The sequence below is a fragment of the Sciurus carolinensis genome, chromosome 5 (genome assembly GCF_902686445.1).
Source record: "Sciurus carolinensis chromosome 5, mSciCar1.2, whole genome shotgun sequence".
Lineage (NCBI taxonomy): Eukaryota > Metazoa > Chordata > Mammalia > Rodentia > Sciuridae > Sciurus > Sciurus carolinensis.
In genome coordinates this window covers 154,791,198-154,807,168 of record NC_062217.1, presented here as the reverse complement: position 1 = coordinate 154,807,168, position 15,971 = coordinate 154,791,198, and the positions used below count along the sequence as shown (strand labels likewise).

The 15,971-nt window shown below is 38.8% G+C and overlaps 1 protein-coding gene across 6 annotated transcripts in view; it reads left to right on the top strand.

Annotated features, from left to right (window-relative positions):
• Sorcs1 (sortilin related VPS10 domain containing receptor 1) overlaps positions 1–15,971 on the top strand; it is a 470,846-nt gene that overhangs the window by 251,751 nt on the left and 203,124 nt on the right. For all 6 annotated transcript variants that reach the window (XM_047552963.1, XM_047552962.1, XM_047552961.1 and 3 more), the window contains exon 3: positions 151–250. In XM_047552963.1, the coding sequence (XP_047408919.1) occupies positions 151–250 (100 nt within the window). The remainder of the gene's footprint in view (positions 1–150; positions 251–15,971) is intronic.

Genomic DNA, 15,971 nt, shown 5'->3' with positions numbered 1-15,971 from the left:
ACTGTGTACATAATTAAGCATCATTATATACTACATGAATCATTTAGAAACCTCCTGAGAGCCATTCTACTACGTAAAACATGCATTATACTGACAAGCAGCTGAATGACGTGTACTTCTGTCCTCATTAAAGCCTCCTATGAATTACAGGTCAACTGATTATGGGACAACCTATGAGAAGCTGAATGATAAAGTGGGTTTGAAGACAATCTTGAGCTATCTCTACGTGTGTCCTACCAACAAGCGTAAGGTAAGAAATGTATATTAAGCATGCTACTGATTCATGGTGTGACTTCTCTCTAGATTGGCTGACCTCTCTAGCTAGCTAAAAATCCTTTGCAGTTAAACTGCGATTAGAGACGTAAAGATGAGTTGTTGGGTGTTAAGGTGTAGAATTGCCTGGCACATCGTGATTTTGGAATCAGCAACTGTGAATGTAGGAAGGCAAGGGGTAGGTGTATCATTTCCATTTGGGAAAGGCAGCTACATGGAATGAGTCTTATTGAATGTATGCTGCTGAGTGTCTTGTAAAAGCACTGACCAGTCACAAGAATTAGAATATGAATAGACAAGACAGAGGAAAGACGGATTTTCATCTGATGCCCTGTTTTTCCTTGACATGGGGTAAATCTATTAACTAGAATTTCAGTGAACGCATAGTCCTACAACAGGCAGGGGGGGTTCATTTCTAAAATTTGTTCAGGCTACATAGAAACATCAGGAAGGAGGTACTGCATCTGGCAGAAGACTGTAGCCTGGAAAGAATGATGAGATTAGTCCCTTCTGATCTGGGTCTTGGCTGCAAGGAACCTTGGAGGTCATAATCCTCTGTGCCCTTATTTTACAGATGAGAAATTCACATTCAGAGAAAGAAAGTGGTTTGCATGTATTTCAAAGCTCTATGCACAATCAGGACTAGATTCCAGGTTTCTTCCCTGGGCATCTTAATTTTTCCACTTTATTATATCTTTCCCTGAAGGACCATTTATTCTTCAGAGTTTTTATTTTCTCAGAAAGAAAATGTCTGATTTTAAGTGAAAAAAGACATTTGTCTCAAAAGAAGAGTGGCATTTTTATAAATTGGTATTATCAAATTCTGAATATTGGGGCGGGGGGAGGTTGCTATGCTGCCCAGGCTGGTGTTGAACGTGCTCCAGCCTTCTAATTAGCTAGAACTATAGGCTTATGCCATCATGCCCAGCTCTCAAATTCTGAACTCTGACATTAAGTGTCACAGAAATTACATGAACTAATAGTATCCATGAGGAGAGAGAATAGTGCTCCTCATTAATATGTCCTAAACCATATTCTGTGATCGCTAGGGTTTCATCTCCAATTTGTCATTAGATACTTATCATGACCTTGGGTAGTTTCTACTGTTTGCCATTTGGACTGTGGAAGGCAAATGCTACTATCTCTTAAGCAACATTCTCAATTCTGACTGCAATAAGTGGTCCCAAATCTGCCAGTCCTGGTTCCACCTCAGATGCTCTGGATTAGGACTCAGGTGACTATCACATATTTTTGATACATATCTAGGATTAGGGACCATTGATGTGAAGTTTAATGTTCCCTCTGGCTCTAAACATTTCTAATGCTTCAGTAAATGCAACATAACTTAAAAGTTGAGCATAGACTCTGAATTTAGATGGCTTGGGTAAAACTCCAGCTAAACCAATTACCAAATGTATAAGTATGGTGATTTACTTAATCTCTGTAAGAACGGTGTCCTCAAATTTAAAATGGGGATAATTATAGTACCTACCCCACAAGGGAGGTTATAAGAATTATCTGAAATTAGACATTGCAAGTGCTTAGCACAGGACAGTAAAGGCTTAATCAGTGTTTTCTCTTCACTTTATTCTCCTTTCTTATCATCTTGTTCCTCTTGCTTCATATAATTATTGGAAGCAATAGTAGTGATTATCCCCTATAAATAGCAGTATCCAGTAGAACTTTCTGCAGTGATAGAAATGTCCCTCCAAACTGTCCAATACTCTTGACATTAACAACTTGTGACTGTTGAATATGTGAAATATGACTAGTATAACTAAGTGAAAGAATTTTGAATTTCATTTAATTTTAATTAACTGAAATTTATATAACTGAATGTAAGTGATGGCCACAGTACCAGACAAGACAGCTCAATAATGTCAAGCTCACAATTAAAGCTCTATCATAAACACTCCTCTCTTGTCCTTACTGCCTACTTATTGACCCATCATCAATAATTAAACCTAAACAATTTTGATCTGCTGTATACAAACTTAAACTGAGGAACTGAACCTTTATCCTTTATTTCTGTAATGAGATTTAGTTGTTTGTTGGCTTTGAATTAATCCTCATAATCTCTATTGATTTTTCCTCTAGTTCACATTTTTAGTAAATTTAATTTAGCAATCAACAAACTCTATGCTATACAGTGTGCTTTGCACCACAGGACAAATAGAAAAACAAACCACAATCCCACCTCCAAAATCCTGTATCTTAGTAGTGAATGCAGTATGATGTTTTATGATTGAACATTCCCTGAACTAAGATACAGAATTCTACCTCTCTGCCTTGAATCTGTTTCCAACTAGCAGGTGACTTTGGGTGAGTCATTTACCCTTGTACAATGATATAGGCAAGACAAAAAGAATTACATATGGAAGAGTCTTAAGAATTGTTCTAATCTAGTGATAGTCTGGTTTATTGATGCTATTTGAAAGGAACATGAATTTTAAAAATGAAGATGCCAAATATTGAATGAAATTATAGGCTTGTTTGTAGCTGAGACTAAGGATGTTCACGGGAGTTGGATTTGAAGAGTGACACTCTCAGGCCCTGATGTAGCTCCTGAGACTAGAAGGAACTCAGAGATGGTAGGGCAAAGAGCCCTGCCATGGAATCCACTCAGTTAGACACATGGACACTAATCAGACTGCATGCGTGATGAGTAGTCATTTGGAGGACTTTGAAAAGGGCATTTAGCCAGGGGTATTTAACTGATCTGAATTGACTTGGTAGAACCTAGTTCCAGAAAGGGAGAAGTCCTTGTGCATGACTATGAGAGAAAAGCTATGAGAGAATAGCTTTCTCTGGGCCTGTTGCTCTCTAGAAGCAGCGGTGGCCTGTGCTGTTTAAATCACAATGTTTATGAGTGAACCTAAACCAAGGGATCTTTTCCTCTACAGATAAACGAGGCCTTCAGGGTCACTTTCTGAGATGCTGATAGATTTAAGATATATTGGAGGACGATGAAGGTCTTTACAATGGTGCGAAAATCAATAAAGTAGACATAGCAGTATATTTGTGTACAGTTTTTCTACTTATGAGGTGAATTTATCACCATGAAATATGTAACCCCCCACCCCCACAAAGGGACATTTTTGAACCAAAGAGATAGCACCTGCACAGCATTTTAAAGTGTGAATATATTTGCTCCAATCAATATGAGTTTATGTTTAAAGAGAAGGAGGAGGAGGAAGAAGAAAGAATTATCAGGCTCTATTAATTATAGAGGACAAAGGCATTGAGGTTTGCTTCGATTCTCCTAGGACTCCCGCTATCCTCCCGTGAAAAGGGCAGGCTCCTTAAAGGGCTACATTAATTCTTTCAGATCTCTAGGGTGCTATCTTACAAGTTAACATCTTTTGTACCAGAGAGTTTTCTCTGCTTTCACACTGGTGGGAGCCACTAAAATGAAACTGACAACATCCTCGTAACTGCCTGCGTTCCCAGAAGCCTGTTTGTCTTCCCGTCCTTATTGCTATTTTTAGGTGTTTGCAAAGGCAAGAACAACTCTTCTTCAATCATCGTACCTCAGACAGCAGGCACCGTGTCCTGGCTTTGCAGGCAGCTTGTTAAGTGCATTACTGGGATCAGAGTCCAGAATAAAACAGGTTCTAATTTACTGTTTAAATTGATGATCATCCATTGTCCGTTTCTCTGCTGTAAATTACAGCAACTTTCCTTGGATAGTTGACACTAGAAACTGTCTTCTCATCCAGTGTCAGTCTAGGAAATCTTGACTAGAAGATCTAGAGAGCCTGATCCTAGGTGTTATTCTGGCTTACTCCTACCTTCTTGCAGAATAGGACCCTCGCTCCTATTCCCTGGCCTCTGATATAAGAGGTAGGCCCAAAAGAAAAAGACCAAGTGGGTCCTAGTGCCAGAGGACAGGCAGGCTAACTATCTGTCACCATGCCTTAGAAGGAGAATATTTCCTCCACTTCCACTTCATGATAAATTCCGTGGCTTCTTTGTGTCACCAGAGGTTTATTGGCTACATACGTATAGTCTGCTCTGAGAAAAGATGATTTAACCTGTACCTGAAAGCAACAGCTGTGATGCAGGGGTGGGGGGATGGGAGAACTAATACAAATATAGCAAAGGAAAAAAAAAATCAATGTTGAAATCTCAGTCTCGCTCTTAAATTCTCTTCGAGTTTATTTGTATTCTGCCTAAAAAGAAAATTTCTTTTTTACCCTGCGTGTCTATCGGTGATGCCTTTCCAATATTTTACAACTGACCTTACCTGCTCTCGCTTCACAAGGTGTTGCATAGCATCTTCGAGGATTAAAGAATACAAAACCCCACGTGGAATTCATGGGGAGAGAGAGGGAAAAAAATAAACAAAACTGAGAACAGCCATTTCATTTAGTTATCATATCCTCAGGGTCTCTGCACACTACATTCCCCGCAAAGAAAAAAATCTAGATGGTATTTGTTCTTTATGTTTCCTGGGCCCCTTTTGCTCCCCTGCTCCTTCTCATATCTGTGTTATCACTTCTTAATTAATATCATTCCTGCTGAGAGTCTTCTAAGGCTTTCATCCTATAAATAGGACCCTCGCTCCACAGAACACATTGATCATTCTTGCAGGTCTCTTGGTACCTGCCGGCATTAAACACTGTTTGCATTTTCTCCAGATGTTTAGGTTTTAATTACCATACTGTATGTGACACTTTCTAAATAAGTGTTTGATTATTGACTCGCTGTCTCTTTTTGCCCTGGGCATGCTTAATTCTTCTTGTCATTTTCCTGGGACAGGAAAGAGGCATGTATGATAGGTCAGACAATTTTTTCTCAGGAAGAATCATGGAATTAGACCCTAAAAAAAAGTGGGGGGATTTTCAGACTCTACTCATTTTTTTTAACAGAGATGGAAACTGAATCCCAGAGAGTTTTGTGACTTGCCTGAGGTTACATGCAACTGGTAAAAGAAAAGCTAAAATGGTGAAGTCTCAAAAGTAAACCTTAAATACCACTTCTTCTATCAGATCATAAGGCATTATGTTTGTTTTTGATGATGTCTAACCTCCCCTTTAGAACACAAGATCCTAAATGGGATTAAGTGCCTTGATCAGTTTTGTAACCTTTGTCATGCTGAGCATAGGACCTTGGTATATAGTTGGTGTTTAGCACATGGGGAGTATTTGAATTGAATGTAGGGTGGGTTTCGGGACACCCAGGCTGGAACTTGGGAAGGAGGTGTCCTTAAAACCAACTTGGACTCACTAATTTCTCTGAGTCCAATTATAATTTAATTGTAAGTTAATTATTAATTATAATTAATTATTTCAAGTGAATAAACAAGGACAGTAAAGAATCCCATAGGTTTTAGTCATTTCTAGGCCATAATGTATAATTGTGTCTTTCCTAACTAAGGAGAGCATGATTAATATTTAAAATGCCAGGACTTTGCATAGCACTCACCCGGCATTGTCTGGCAAGGCCAAGGGGAACTAGAGTATTGTATAATACATCAAAGGGGGCGATGACATTTCCCTTGGCGGGCACTTGACACTTGCTCATTCTCCCCTAGCTCTTTTATCTGTCCCTCTGTACACAAGATCATCTGTTTGCCTCTAATCTTTTAAAGAGAATGTATGTTTCATTCATAAAGAAGTGTCATGTGAGAACTCAGAGACATAGTAGTAGTGGCATTTCCCAAACTTCAATGGACATGCCCTTTTTTAGTGAATAAATGCTTACTACTCTACACTTAGCCTGAGAAACCATAGCTAAAGGGAAAGATCATTTCTTCTGATTCTTTTTGGGTACTTCTGAGTGTTCATACTGTTCAGGTCCATTGAGCATTGTTCAGTTCTCTTCCTGAGCATTATAAATAAAAAATCCAAAAAAGCATGCCACACTTATATTTTTTCTCTGGTTGATTTTCCAATAGTTATTTCAGTCTCTGTTTCAAATGAACTGTAGAATACCATAGACAGGTGCCCTCTGAAGCAAGAGTTTAGCCCAGGAGCAGTGCTCCTAGATACCTCCCTTGGTGCCTCAAGGTGGTCCTGGAGAACCTTCTGGAACTCCAGGGCTTGGCAAAATAGTGGAAATAAAACCAAAAGGCACTGGGTGTACTCCACACCCACCCAAAGCAGCCAAGTACACCATACTATTTTTTTATAAATCAAAGAACTATTATAAGATTCATAAAGAAATGCTGATAAAACCATAGCCATATCAATTTTAGCACAATATGTACATTACATATAATAAGTACCTCTTTGATGTTCATTGGATATTACCCGTGTGTCTCTAAAACTTAGGTAGTCAATTTTTTAAAAATATTTAAATAATATCAGAATTAGGCAATGACTTGTGGTCATTACATGGCTTCTAAAAACTTACTTTTTCCTTCCCTTCATTTCTATTAATTCCCCAAATCACCTAATTTTTCTGAGTTCTCAGAATTGATAACATTAACTAGTATTTTATTGTTTTACATTACACAACATTAAGTAGTACTTAGTAATTTTTGGTGGAAGCAAGTTCCTTGCTAATCAACATCACACATGTTATCCCTCATTGGTAATAATACACTGTGTCTGTATCACATGCAATCTAATATAGTAAATATTAAACATGATGAGTGGTTTAAAAATCCTAAGTTGTAACTTTATAAGGATGAAGTTTACAGGTTATTAAGCTCATGATATAGAAGTTTTGTGGCCAAATTTATGTTTTAAAGAAAAATATGCAAGTAACTAGCTAGACAAATAGAAAAGTGATAGATAAGTCCAGAGTAATCTTTTCAAGTAATCTTTATATAAAAAACACATACCTTAGGGTTAGGGATAAGGAGGGTGGTAAGAATGGAGGAAGGAAGGACTGTATAGAGGGAAAAGAGGGGTGGGAGGGGTGGGGGAGAAGGGAAAAAAAAATAACAGAATGAATCAAACAACATTGCCCTATGTAAATTTATGATTACACAAATGGTATGCCTTTACGCCATGTACAAACAGAGAAACAACACGAATCCCATTTGTTTACAATAATTAAAAAAACCAAAAAACAAAAAAAACCCACATACCCACACATATAATTGTATGTTTTCTATTTACCTTAAACAAGTTAATTAAGATTGTGATTGCCTAAATTAGTCTCCAAATATTGTGAAGATTGATGAAAGTTGCGTAATTTTAATGTGGTTGACTGGTTCCAGGAAGGTAGGTAGCCCCTATTTTCAGGTGATCAGAAATTCTCAAATATGAAAGGATACCTCTCAGAAGCCGACCATTCTTCAAATATATGTAATAGACTAACTGCTTAACTTTTGAGAAGTAGACTTTTAAAAAAAAAAATTACTTTTCTACCTATTTATGTATTTATTTTTGCCTCATCAGCTGTCCTTTCTAGAGCTCATGATCTCTGAAGTCTGGCTGGCCTGGTGTTAGATGCCCATCTATTACCCTTTCATGAAGGTCAAATGCCTTATTTCAGGTTGGTTCCAAGTTATGCTCTGCTGTGGAAAATGGTCAGAGGTCTTTTCAACATTCTGGTCCGTTTGCTTCCAGCGCACTCCCTGTGGTTTCTCACAAACTTCCATCACCCGGTGTTTGACATACTGTATCTAGAACATTTGTTTCTAGTGGCTAGCCCATACTGCTCTGGTGATGGATGGAGATGAATGCTGGCGGCTACAGGAAGTTTGCCATTTTTACTAGGGTGGGTTGTTTCACTACAATATATCAGATCTGCCTCAAGCTTCCTCTTGGTGCTGTCAGGAAAACAAAGTCACTGTGGATGAACCTCTAATAAAACCACTTTTTTCTTCCCTGAGGAAATTAAGGGAAGCCGTAGGGCTGAAATCCTTCCCCTTCAAACATCCCTTCTGTTGACCCTTCCTTTCCCTTAAGAAGTCTTCTTTTGAGCTTTTGTCCCTTTGTTCCTCCAGGTCTCCAATTCCCTCATTTACTGGGTCTCTCATCTCTAATATGGATCTCATTTCTCAACCATTCAAGTCAATCACTTTAATAAGGTTTACAGAATGAAAAACCTAGCTCACGGGTAGCCTGGTGGGTTTAGATACTCACGGGTAGAGAGGTCCACAGTGTGGGATCTTCACTTCAAGGACTGAGAGAGAGAGATTTCTTCTTGGACTGCACGAGGGCTGTGTTTGGGGACTAGAATGCTAAGTATTGTCATGATTGACAGCATCTGCCACCAGGAAATGAGCATGCCTAGAGTTAGAAAAAGACGATGTGGGCTAATCAAAAAAATAAAGAATAGGGGAAGGAAAACATCCTGAATACACAAGCTCTCCCAGATAAGAAAGAGAAGAAGAGACATAGGAGGGAAGCCACAAATGTGAGGCCAAAGAGGGAAGATGGCAGAGATTACTGCCGAGGGTTTAAAGTAACGCAGCGGTGACAGGAGAAAGCTCATGCAAAGCACACACAAAGAAAGTGGGTAGAAGAAAACGAAATAATACAATCATAAATATTTCTGGCAGTGGAAGTTTAAGAATTTCTTGAGCTCTCTGAGAGAGAGAGAGGAGGGCTAATTTACCAGGAACTTATTAAGACTTTCAGAGAGCGTACAATTTACCTTTATCTCTCTGTTCTCCCTGAGTGGTTTCAAATGGGCAAACGATGTTGATGGCTGTGGCCGAAATTGGTTTTGCCAGCCAGAAAAACACAATTATGACTCAAGTGTGGGGGTGTGGTAGGCACAGATCTTGACTCCCCAGATCCCCAGCCGCATATTTAAATACCAATACTGCTGCCTGCTTTTAATGAGCAAATGTCCTTTGTATGCCACCTCTCAGATGCACTTCCACCCATGGGTGGAATGGCCTCTTAGCTTTGTGCACACCTGTTTTCTGCTCTTGTCCTATATACCATTGAACAACTATTTCCTGTCACTGTGGAGTCACCCTTTGTTATTTGAAGGTGTCATTGTAAGTTTTGCTCAGCAGAGTCTTTTATTTTGGCATAATGGACCCTGCAGGCAGGGTGCCTGGCTCTAAATTCCACCTAAGCCAAATCCAAGTTGTGTGCCTGTAGAGGAGTTTCTGTTTGTTGGCTGGTGTGTCGTGAGACTTACCATGATGTAGTTTTATTTATTTTTTTCTCTCTAAAGGAAATATAATGATGGTGTCAACATCATAAGGTAGTTATGAGAAGTAAAATCAAAACCTGCAAACAGCGGTACCTCCACGTGGTGAGCATTTAGGAAGTGTTAGTCTCCTTGTTTTGATTATTATCTCTTTCAAATTATATGGCCATGCCTTATGCTGTTATTTGTCAACTCAACCAAAAGTTTCAAAATGTCTATTTTGTACCAGGTATTTTTTTAAACTAGGAGGTAGAATAGAAATATCAGACATTGTTCTTGCTCTCAAGAACTGTGTAGCCGAGTAGAGGATTTGAATGTATAAACAATCAATTACTGCACAGAACTTATGTATCATAATAGCTATGTACATAGAACTTTATCTTTGGGGACTCCAGGAGGCTTTCACAGAAAGGCAAATATTTGTCAAAGGAGAAGGGAAAAAGAAGATGAAAACCATCTTTTGGTGTATGTGTTATGAAGGACTGTGTTCACAGAGCATAGTGTATAAGCTTGGAGTAATTTGCAGTTTTAAATGAATGTGTGTCATTTGACTCTTAAACACATTATTTTCCATTACTATCTGACTATAATGACAATTTAGACTCCCTGAATGTCTCTGTAACACATTTGAATTATAATTCCAATGTAATAATGAAATTCATTTTCAATTGTTATAAGTGTTCTTTCTCTGTTTTACATATAAAATTACTAAATGGGCAGTGGTGACATTATTAATATTGAATTAATAGAATTAAAATGTACCTAATTATAGATTTGATATAGTCAGCCTTTATCTTCAGTAATTGGTGAGCCATAATTATTGATGAGATTTGGAGGTGTCGTATTAAGAAGAAATCAATTGTCATTTGTGTAATCAAATACCTGACTCTAGCCTGGTTCTTTGCAAGCACGATAGAAATGAATATAAATCTAAAAGGTGCATAAACCTTGCATTATGGTGTTTGCCATCCCATTGCAGGGATGCGATTAAATCACACAGGGTGATGGGTTGCATATTGCCGATGACTCTTGGAAACTTTTAAAGGCTCCAGGAATTTGGAGAGAACAGTAGTATCAGAAATGGTCAGGAGAGCAATGTGAAAAGGCTTTGCTTGACCAGTGAAGGAGACTGTGTGACACAGGGTCATGATATTCACAACAGGAAAATATAATTCAATGGAACCAACATTTATTAACTGCGCTAGCAGTAGAGATGCTCATATGCATAACAAAGGGCCCTGTCAGCATGGAGTTCACAGATTGAAGGGATGTAGGCAGAAATGGGGGGGGGGTTATATTGGCATAGATACCATGCTTTCCATTTCCTAGAATCTTAATAATTTGTACTGTATGGTTATATATTGCACATCTTCATGTTTTGCACCCCAAAGCTTACAAAACACTCTAAAACACTCCTCTGACAGATCATTTATCCTAGTTTTTTTTTTTTTTGTTGTTTTTGTTTTTTTTTTCATTTATTCCCTTGCAGTGCTGGGAGTTGAACCCTGAGCCTTGTGCATGCACTCTACCACTGAACTACAGCCCTAGTCCCCATCCTAATTACTGATTTAGAAAATATAGTCCCTGTTAGCTTATGAAATGCCAAGGAGGCCTCCCAGTTCTGGATCCAAGTAATAGGTAAACACTGGGGAAGGTGAGGAAGAGAGAAGGAGGGATTCCTGCTATGAAGGGAAGTAGCCAAGCGTTTGTGTGGGGACTTGAATGGGTGGCAGTTGTAGTGTGTGTTGACTTGTTCTTAATCATTTTCTCCACTAGTTTCTAAAAAGAGTCCTGATTCTCTTGAAGGAGATAACAGCTGCAACTTCACAAATGCAGATATTTCCCTACCAGCAAACCCAAAATTCACTGGGATGGATGTAGCTTTTCCTAGGAACCAAACCCATCCAACTTGACTCAAGTGTTTTAATTTGAGAGACTATCAAGCAAAATGGGCAAACTTGTGCTGGGGAAAGTGATGGTGGATCTTAGGAAGACACTTACCTGATATGGGATGCTGTCTACTCTCTTTGGAATGTATGTCGTGTGATGAGTCTTTGTGTGTGTCCTATTCCTTATGGCTCAGTAGTGCATTATTTAACTAACAGATTTCTGTGTTTCCTCCACTGCCTAATGCTGACTTTGTTCCTTGGGACCAAAGCCTTTGTGCTTTCATTTGAAAGTACATTACTGACATTTACAAACTCCCACAGAGGACTCAGTCAATTATGACTGTAGATGCCCATTGTTCCAAGAGAATTGACCTTTACCCCTAGGCACCAATTAAAATCTATTGCCTCTCACCCCTGCAGTGTTAGCTGTGATTCTGGCCCAATGCCTAGTGTAACTGGTGGGATACATTCTTCTTAGTCTTCTTATTTGTCTTGCCCAAGGAGAAGAGAGTGAGTGACCTACAAATGAAAATGTGTGCTTTTTCTGGAAGGAGAAGGGGCAGACCACCATAGTGGACAATGGTTTTCAACTCGATGACCTTTTGTGTCAATATAAATGAAGAGCCTAAATAAATAAAATAATTAGGAAAAAATTGGGACGTTACCTGCAGGTTTATCCTGGATACACACATATCATCACAATTCTCCGATTACTTTGTGAGGATGTGTTGCTAACCGCAGGTCCAGTCTCCCCTAAGCATAGCTGAGCCTGCTCTGTGACAAGCTAACAAAGATGAAAGTCCCAGATTGTGGGGAGCCAGGCACAGAGCTCTCTACCTGTCAAACTGTATGTGCTATTGACACATACCACAATGATAGCCTTTTGGATACATGTAAGTTTATATAATCGAATTTGGTCTTACGGCATTTAGAGCTTGAAATAGTTTGAGATCCCAAATGTTCCATGTAGGTGACTGATGTTTCTGACTAACCAGTCATCTTAAAATATGCTAATTTAGGGACATGAGCATGGAAATGTATTTTAAAAAAGACTTAACCTCCTCTGTGTAATCTTTAGCTTGATTTCCCCCACCTTCTCTTCCAAGGGGTATGATGCTACTGACATTTTAATGGGGTTTGAAGCCAGATTCTACCAACCAAGTTATTTTGGTAGAAGCAGCCATAGGATAAACACAGCGCAACCCAAGAACAAGTCTGACTATAGTCAGATTGAGACCAGAAGTCCCGTTTTTCTGAAAATAAATGGAGCTCGAAATTTCCTTTTCCCTGTTAGGTTAAAAATTCCAGATCTAAGCAAGTTAAAGCTTGACAGTTCCTCTCCATGAGGAAAGAGCCTCTTCCTCTACCTTCTCTCAGCACTCTTAGTGCTACCGCCCAACTGAGAAGAGAAAGTAAGTCTTTGATCCACACTGGTTCCTGCTCTTACATTATCCACCCTCTTTACTATTTGAAATTTTATAGACTTGTGAAGATTATATTTGTTTGAGGACTTAAAATTTCCCGAGAGGCTCAACATTCACTTTCCCACCCTGCAGGCCTCAGTGGTAGGAATATAACTATTTTGTGTGAGTGAGAAGCTTGGTGCCTGGGGACCCAGCCAGGATTCCATTACCCAGTGACCAATGGAAACTGGGGACGCACCTATGATTAAGCCCAGAAGATTATCAAGCCCAGTCCATTCTGCTCCATTTATTACAAATCCATAGTTTTCCCCATGGTTCATTATGTTCCTCCCATACAAACCCAACTCAGGGGAATTACTGAGAACTCTGAAATAAATATGTGGGAGAGAACTGTGTTAAAATTGAATGTTGCCTATCTACAAATGCGTAGTTGGTTACTTTTCATTTTTTCCTCCCTCTCTACTACTCTCCTTCCTTCCTTCCTTCCTTCTTCCTTCCTTAGAGTCATTTGTGTGAAAGAGGGAATGACAAGACCACCTTATAAATTTACAACATACCAGGTTTTCAAAATGATTGCAAGAGTGCCTAAGTATAATCACCTTATCCTTGCAAAAATTCTGTGGATAGAAGAGATTATGTTCTTGCTGTTTTATCCCTAAATCCTAGTTGATGGTTGGTGTTCTTCAACTGGAACCTAAGTCTTTGCATTTCTGTCTATCCTGGTTTACATTTTTCCAAATACTGCTCCAATTCTCTTGTCAGAGAGGGTTATTTTTTGCTAGTGTTCTTGAGGCTAAATATTAATTCCTCTATAGACCTGTAATACATTTCATGTTTAAAATATGAATTATACAATCTCAGATAAAATGCAATGCACAGAGAAAATGTAAAGGCAGACCATATGTCACATTTTAAGTCTGCTTGTATAAAATCATTCAGCCTCCTGCTTATCACTTCATGATAACAGCCTTGACAGCTTTATGGGATCAGCCAGATGCTTCTAGAATCTGAAAAGAACTCCATATAGAAGATCCCAAGAAACCTCATCTTGACCCCAGGTCCCAGAATGGGTTTCCAGGAAAAATTCTACAAATACTTGCTAATAAATGAATCAATCAATAAAATCAACTTTGTGAATACTTTTTCCTTGGTATCTCTTAAGATTAAAATTGCCAAAAAATAATGAGTATAGATTTGCACTGGCAGGAAGAAGGACCAAAGGACTCCCATAATTCTTTTTCATCTCTGACATGCTGTTAGTATAACTGGACACTATTTCTTGTTCTAACTTTGAGCTTTCCTGCTGCCCTAGATGGTTGACTCTGTTAACTCACAATATACAGATATGTAATATGTGTGTTTTTTCCACTTAAAGGAATGTTTATCAGAAATGTACCTGTCCTATGCATCACACCTGTGTTCAAAGACATGGAGAGCAATATGGCTGGCCCAGAGGGCAAGGATCTGCTTAAAGATAGATTCCATTGTTTTAATTGATGCTCCTAAAAGGGAATCAAAGCTAAGAACTGACTCTTTCAACATTGCACATACATGGTGGTCAGAACTTACTCTTTTCCTCGTATAGCTTTGTTCCTGGTCTCTGATAGACCTTGGGCATCCACCATTACTTTTAATCAGTAAGTTATATCATCTCTGAATTTGTAGCCACCTACTTTTTATGTAGGTGCTAATATTGCCTCATGATTCCCTAGAAAAGAGATCCTCCTCTTCCAAGTCATTTTCATGGAGAGAAAGCATATGAACACATGGGTCCTAGTGAAAAAAATTCTAACCCTCTCTTTTTCTTCTTTTATTCTATATGAAATATATAAAGGAAATTATTAAAATTTGGGGAGGAAGAGATGTAAAGGAGGTTTGAGAAAGGAAGTTGTTTACAATTAGACCTCAAATGGAAATAGAAATGTTTGTTTCTTGAACCAAGTGATATATAAAGTAACCCAGACTCACACTTGTTAAAGAAGGAATAAAATAGTGAGACTTCCTGCTTCTCAAATCAGTGATTATAATAAAAGATAGATACACATGAAATGTACTGAGAACCTCTCAGGCTTGAAGATAATTCATGCAGAAACAAAACACAACAAAATTCTGAAACCTACAAGGTCAGTACTATAAACTCTGAAATCAGCACAATAAGTACTATGAACTTCTCTTTAAAGTTGGGGAAGCCTGAGGGTTGGAGAGGAATTGTCCAGGTCATGTAGCTGGTAACTGCATAAGAACTTGGCATGGTGAGATTTCTCTGAGCTTATTAGTTAACATTCACATTCCCCAGATTGCAGGGTACAATCTCCCTAAGGCCACCATTATTCCCCCAAGGGTGTATGGGAGATAATAGCATCAGCTCTGTGAAACAAGCAGTAATGGCAATTGTTTTTAGCCATGTATAGCTGTAGCTGGAGAGTTTTGATATTTTTGGCTTTTCCCAATATTCATGAAAATCCAGTATACATGGATGTCCAGGTGCCTTTGAAGAATTAGGGAATAGAGAGACCAAGTTGCTATTGAAGCTTTGAAACCTCAGCATAAATAAAAATCACCTAGGAAGCATGTTAACACGTAGGCTCTGAGGGACTGTTTCTTATAACTCTGGTCTAGAAACTCTGTGAACCTGCATTGTATACTTTGCTGAGCAGGGAGTTGTGCTACCAAGGAGGCATCGTCTTTTCAGTGAAACTCTTGGTTGCATTTTTTTAAAAAAGAATAAAACAGACTTTTGGCTTTGGTGATGCAAGTATACAATATTGTTCTGTGTTTGGAACCAGCTGCCCTCTACTGGACAGTGTTAGAATCTGATTTGAAATTAGAGGATTTCTCTCCATTTGTTCCTTTGACATAAAATTCAGGGTTCATTATTTCTCTCCCAGAAAGACAACTGTGTTTTACATTTGTCCTCCGGGTGGGAGGTGATATCAGAGGGCATGTTAGATGTGCTCAAATCATCTTTGAGATTTAAGGGATTGTGAAGTTGCAGACTTCAGCAGTGGATTAGAAAAACTTGGGGTACCCCTTTGCTTTTCCACCTAAGATTGGAGGAAATTGGGGCTGGAATTAACAATTCTTAGTCTCTTCGTGGCAGAGATGCCTGGTGGCAATTGAACTGCACAGAGCCCTGGGAGGCTACTATTATAGTTGTTTTCAAAGACATTTGTTAAGCTCAGGGAGGGAGCTTCTTGGAATTTTGTTTTTGAGAGTTCCACTCCATTATTCCAGGGTTCTTACTTCATTCCTTTGCACAGCAAGTAGCTCTGTCTTGGTATGAAACACAGGCATCCCACACAGGCCTATTAGATACAAA